At 48.7% G+C, this 6,046-nt stretch overlaps 3 protein-coding genes across 3 annotated transcripts; 1 reads left to right on the plus strand and 2 right to left on the minus strand.

The window, feature by feature from the left end:
* Positions 1-672: 672 nt before the first annotated feature.
* Positions 673-1,074, minus strand: SETTUDRAFT_33087 (uncharacterized protein; the record flags this gene model as incomplete). The annotated part of the gene is made up of 1 exon (XM_008029912.1): positions 673-1,074. The coding sequence occupies one exon, from the start codon at positions 1,072-1,074 to the stop codon at positions 673-675; it is 402 nt and encodes a 133-aa protein (XP_008028103.1).
* A 741-nt stretch (positions 1,075-1,815) lies between these two features.
* On the plus strand, positions 1,816-2,211 carry SETTUDRAFT_33088 (uncharacterized protein; the record flags this gene model as incomplete). Its single annotated transcript, XM_008029913.1, has 1 exon — positions 1,816-2,211. The coding sequence occupies one exon, from the start codon at positions 1,816-1,818 to the stop codon at positions 2,209-2,211; it is 396 nt and encodes a 131-aa protein (XP_008028104.1).
* Positions 2,212-2,239: 28 nt separating this feature from the next.
* Positions 2,240-5,826, minus strand: SETTUDRAFT_138875 (uncharacterized protein; the record flags this gene model as incomplete). The annotated part of the gene is made up of 5 exons (XM_008030294.1): positions 2,240-2,835; positions 3,027-3,036; positions 3,805-4,022; positions 4,083-5,630; positions 5,772-5,826. The coding sequence occupies 5 exons, from the start codon at positions 5,824-5,826 to the stop codon at positions 2,420-2,422; spliced, it is 2,247 nt and encodes a 748-aa protein (XP_008028485.1). The 3' UTR covers positions 2,240-2,419.
* Positions 5,827-6,046: the final 220 nt, after the last annotated feature.

A 6,046-nucleotide genomic window follows, 5' to 3' on the forward strand; every position in this document is an offset into this window, starting at 1 on the left:
CTCATATCGGCCGGTTATTTCGGGTGATCGTAAGTTGATTACTGCGAAGAAGGTCAGGAACACAAAATACCCTTACAAGTAAGCAAGCAGTTCTCAGAACCTGCAGTGGCTGGTTCTAGGCAGCATTCTGCTCGATACGATAATCCTTCACGAGGCGACACCCCAATCCATACTAGACATGATAGTCTTCGTGCGAGGCTGGTGTAGCTTTTTCAGGCTATCACATACATCTGATATTGTGCGACAGATTGTAAAGAACCAGGTCTCGTAGATCTTCTTTGATTATGTACCCAATTCGTACTGTATGTATGAATTATGTATCCACAGGACAGCAGCTCCTATTTTGAGATGTGATTCAGTTATCGTTAAAAAAAAAGCGCTCTTGGTTTTGAAACGACAGGCGCTGCGCTGGTTGAATTTAGCGCAGAGAGAACGATGATATCTCTTTCATTACAACATAAAATTCCCGGATGAGATCGATATTAACTGAGATTGCAGCTGTCCAAACATACTCAGAATTCCGCCAACATGCATACACGTCGGTCATTTATCGCTCCGGCATAAACATTAAATGCGATTTCAAAAGTTTATTACTTTCAAGCCACGTGATGTTCAGTCTACAAACACTAAAATAAGAAACCGTGAAAGCCCTGGCTCTTAAGCCGGGGTCTTCTAGCTCAAAAAATCTTCATAAATATTGACGACATGTTTTGAAGCAATATAAAAAACCTCCAAGTTCTTGACCATGCCTGTGAACCACTCTCTAGGCTCGCCGTCTGCTGTGCACACGCTGCGAAGCGCTTTATCGACGCAGCTGCGATCAGAAGCCAATACCCAGCCATAGTGCGTATTCAGATCTTCATGGCGCTTTACCAAGGCTTTTGCTACTTTCACAAGATGCGTAGTAAGTAATCGCTTGTTGGTTGATTGATCTAAATCTTCCTTGGTGGCAGTAGAGAAGAACCTAGTTTCTTGCAGGAAGCAGGTACTCTCTGCATGGAGTTTAAGTGCAGCATCCAATAAGTCTTTGAAATCTGAAGGTGCAACACTATCCAGAGAAGTAATACTCTCCATTGCGCGATATGAGATGCCTAAATAATAGTGTTGCGTAATTATGGATAGCAATGATTAAGTTGAGAGTGCTGTAATTAAGAGAGTATATAGCAACTGAACTGGCGATTGAAGTAACGCCCAGCGTTTGACCTAGTGATTGACTGAGTGTATGGCGATTGACTTGCATAGTAATTGAATTAATATATTGTATTTGAACGCGAACAAAATAGTGCTTAAACTTGCGCATAGTGTGTGTAACTCAGAGTGGTCAGTAACCATAATTTCATATCCTTAAACTACATAGTGCCTCATATATACTTAGTACACGAAGTCTTGCATGATATATTCAAAACTGCTTTCTCACAAAGTGCAGAGACATTGCAATTCTATCTTTCATACCCGAAATGATTAATGCGTTCTAGAATCTAATTTTCAATATCTACAAGGATTGAAGGTCAGTGCTGTTACCATTCTACGCGCAATTGTCTCCTAAGAGCATCACGTGGACACATCAACTCTTCAATGAGAACTACGTGGAATTTGTCTCAAGCTCTCAGAAGTACTGGGAATAGACCTTCTTTTTCGTATTTATACCTGAGAACCTAGCGTTATGAAGTAACTACAATAGAGACTTACACGCCTAATACTACTCTAGAGAATTCAATACTTGGTAGAAATCAGCGTTCAAAATCAACCGAGCTATCAAACGACCAAGTAATTTCTACCACACAAATATCTCAGAATAACCAGCACCCCTTCCCGATGGCCCCAACGCACCCCACACCACATGCAACCCTCCTTTCCACCACACTTTCCGTTACCCTCCCCTCACACTACACCACTATTCTCTCTCGATGGACAAGAATCGCCTCTCTCCACCACTCTTTCAGCACAGATCTCTTAGCAACTGACCGTGCCAACGCCAATGCCACACTGAAAACTGAGCTCACTCTTCTAGAACATGACATTGGACTGTACAAGGAGATTGTAGATAGTATAGACATCACCTGCATGGCTAGGCTATATGTGGTATCAGGGATGCTGCCAGATGAGGCGCTGAAGGCGGCAAAGGATGATTTGAAGGGGCTAGAGGAGAGCTTAGGACTGCTGAGAGAGAGGATAGGGGAGGTAAGGGCGGATGTAAGGTACGGGGTTTAAGAGATGCAGATCTTCCATCTTTTCTATGCGTTGCGATTTTGAAGTTACTGATTACTTCTTACTGCCAGAAACATGTTCAATTGCAATAGTTTTCCGCCTTTGAAACCGCATCCTTCTTTTTCATGTATCCTACAGTGCATCCGTCAAAAATACTAAAATTGGTACTGCTTTTTCGGCCTGGCCTGAAAAGCAACTTAAAATGGCTCCACTACTTGAAATCGCACGTCCACTCCACTGGGGGTGGCAAAATAGCAGTGTTGGGAATGTTGCCACTCTCCCTAAATTCGACAATTTTCCTCTGACCCTCCTCTTCTCTGACGACTGCAAACGCCGCGTTGGTAAAGTACATGTCGCGCTGTGCTCGTGTCTGGAACCCGCCGGCCCAGCCAATCAGATAGACGAAGCCGCCCTTGTCGCCATTGTCATTGGGAACACCGAGCGTGTTGATGAAGCCGTGCTTGAAGGGCGCAAAAGCCACGCCTAGCGTGGCATTGAATGTTTTGTAAAGTCTCAGTGAGCCTTCATAGTCGTAGTGCGTATCGTTGAATGTGAATTTAATGTCCTTTGAAAACGAGGTCGCATGGCCCTGGGGCCAGTTGGTGTTTGCTGGAAACGGATAGAAGCCTGGGTGGAATTTTTAGAAAAGAGATTGACGTAGTCATCCGTGTGTGTTTGTACCATTGACAGCGCATTCTAGCCAGCTGCTCAGTTGTACGCTGGCGTTTGCCTTGGGCGAGTCGGCGAGGGAGCAGGGGTCGATGGCCGCTTCATTCAGCACTTGTGGTGAATCAAGCTTAACTACTTGTTGCGGGGACATCCCGAGGGCTGCGCTTGTTGCAAGCAGACTGGAAACTATGGCTTTGGGGATATGAGTTGCGGTGGTCGTGAGTGGAGTCGAGATTAGCCTTACCGCCGAGTGTAAAATAATGCATCATGTGGACCAGATTTATTGTGTGCTACGAGAGAGGCAGATTGATGATTTAATGCTCGCATTGTGGCGTCTATGGAGGACTTATAAATAAATAGCCGCCTTGTGGTCTGCAGTCAAGGCTGACGAGGCTGACAGGCTGAGAACAGGCTGAGGATGGCATTAATACCAGATAGGCATGTGACCGTGGCGCTGACAGGTGTAGGAATTTGATCCCGCGAGCCAGTAACCAATCAGGATGTCGTTACGGGTAAGAAGGGATTACTTTTTGCACAACGAAGTGATCAATTAGCCTGTCGCCTTCAGCTGCTCATGGCGTTGAGCGGAAGCCGTCTTCCGGGCCGACGGGGATGTCCGCACGTCATAAGTAAGTACTTAGCCACGCCAATTTGTTCTTAGCTTCCACTCGAAGCAACGCGTCCAAACAGAGAACCCTTCCCAAACAACCCTCCTCTCCCTCGCGACTTTTTGCTCGATATATCTACAGATGTCTTCCGGCTCATGACTGAAAAACTGCTCGCCTTCATGTCGTTTCCGCTGGGTATGCTATCGAACGCCCTACTGTGAGGCGCAGCCGCAATTGGCGTAGGCGGCGAGTTGGACATTTCGACTGCTTGGTTCGCCCCCGAAATTTCTGCTACTTGAGGCATTTGAGGCATTGATACAGGTAGCCACTCAACCCTAATGGACTCGTCGTGACTGAGTTTTTGGTCGTCGAACCAGAGCTCGAACCGTATGTCGGCAGGACCGATCAGCACGCGTATAGTGTACTCTATGCGCAGGTAGTGCTTCTGCAGAGACCAGAAGTGCTTATTCTTCTCCTGGAACTTCTTCTCGTCTGCGGCCGAGAGGTCCGAACTGATCTCGCAGAGGATGCGCGTGTCTGTACCGGCCGTCAGCATTCTAGCCTAAACGGCCAGGGGAGAGCCTAAGCTACACCTACATTGATTCATCTGGTTCGGCAACATGTTCGCCTCGAGATCGCTCTGGATGACGGTCGTCGGGAATGCTCGCCTTGGATCTCCCGCATCGATCTTCTTAGCGAAACGATGCTCAATTGGTTTGTCTACGCTCACAGGAGCGCCCTTCTTGACGAACCACGCAATCGACTGCGTGATATACAGCTTGTTGTTAAGCGGATCTCTCACAAGGGCTTTGCCTTGATGGTCAGGATTTCTCTTGTCATAAGGGACCTTACACACTGTGCCATACGAGGCTCGACAGCAGCGCCATCCCAGAACCGACCGCGATGTCAAGATCTTCCGGATTCGATCACTGACTAGACCTTTGCACACTGCAAGCTGTGGATCAGGCGCTATACTAACTTTGATGGAACTGGCATTCGGAAAGGATGTGCGCGCATAGTACTCTCGGAGCTGTGACTGCACATAGGCACTGTTGCCCAAGCCGCCGCTAAGAACAAGATGGGCTACTTGCTCTCGTGGAAATTTTTGGAACAGCGACTGCAGCTGTCTGTCAATCAGCTTGAGGAGCTTTGATATCTGCCTGTTGAAGAGGCTTTGAAGGTCCTGCCGTTCAAATGTCATTTCGCTGTTCCGGATTCGTACTTCTGGATCCGAGTTATTATACGTTTGAGGAACGCGAGGTATACTGATGCTGAAAAAGGGAGTATCATCTGGCGCGCCGTACTCGCATTTCACCGCCTGGAAATCGCGACTCTTCATCATCTCCCATGCCGCGTCTGCACAGTCGACGGGTAACGGATTTGTGCTGTGGGCCAGTACAAGACGACGCATGACGAGTTTCTCAAACTCATAGTCGATTGCAGCAGATCCAATCGTCTCTCCGAATACGACATCCATCTGCTGAAGGTCGATAGCTTGGTTGCGGGTGCCCGTGACTTTCAATACGCTCAGGTCTGTGGTGCCGCCTCCAGCATCACAGACGAGCAAAACGTCATTCTCGCGGAAGATACCCGGCGCCTCAGTAGACACATGGACTGCAGCAGCCTCGGCCTCTGTCAAGCCTACTGTCACCACATGACCGGCGTGCACACCGTAACCCGCCTTTTTGACAATGCTCTTGAAGTTTTCAACTGTTGGCACTGGAGCCCATGTCGTCGGTACACTGAAAACGAACTCAATGCGGGCTTCCTCCCAACCGACACCAGCAAGCTCTCCACCCAGTTTGAAGGACAGGTACTCGTACATCTTGCGCATATAGTCCTCGTACCACATTTCAACCTGCTGCAGATTTTCGGGGGCGCCTTCAGGGTCTTCGATCTGCTTCCGGTACAGCTTCTCCGGGTCGAGGCATGTCTTGAACCATTCTTTGTACTCTTTATCCTCGGCTGTAGTTTCTGCTGCCGTCTCTGAGAGGAAGCCCCACGAGGACGGCTCGGTGGAGCCAGATGGGTAGACGATGACTGTGGGAACCTTGTTCTCGTTCGCCTGGAACCGGCCAGGCCATTTTCGAACCCAGCGAACTGTCTCACTGCCGATGGATAGATTCACGTATGCGACTCCAGTGCCTGCAGGGGGAGACTGTGTCAGCCAGAGAACAATGAAGCACGTGACGGCCTAGCACGCGCTTGTCCCAATCCAGCCGGGCCCCCACCCCCTAGCCGGCCCGCCCTTCGCTTGCAATCCCCCGCAGCCTCACGAAGACTTACATGTCATACCCAAATCCACACCCACAATCATATGCGGTCGCTCGTTCTGCTCCATCTTGTCCAGTCAGTAGTGACACTGGGATTCGTTGCCGCCCTTCTCGCCTGATCGCGTATCTATAAGATGTGAGGGGGATGCAGGTGCCCCCGGCTGAACCCGCTGTCGCAAGGCTGAGGCATATTATTATTCCATTAGAGTCTATCTGCAGTCAGTGACTATGTAAGACTTTGGCCAGAGGCCGTTCTAGGTACAATTTGTTTAAAGTGAGAGTGTTCTC

Source organism: Exserohilum turcica (genome assembly GCF_000359705.1).
Source record: "Exserohilum turcica Et28A unplaced genomic scaffold SETTUscaffold_4, whole genome shotgun sequence".
NCBI classification, from domain to species: Eukaryota; Fungi; Ascomycota; class Dothideomycetes; order Pleosporales; family Pleosporaceae; genus Exserohilum; species Exserohilum turcicum.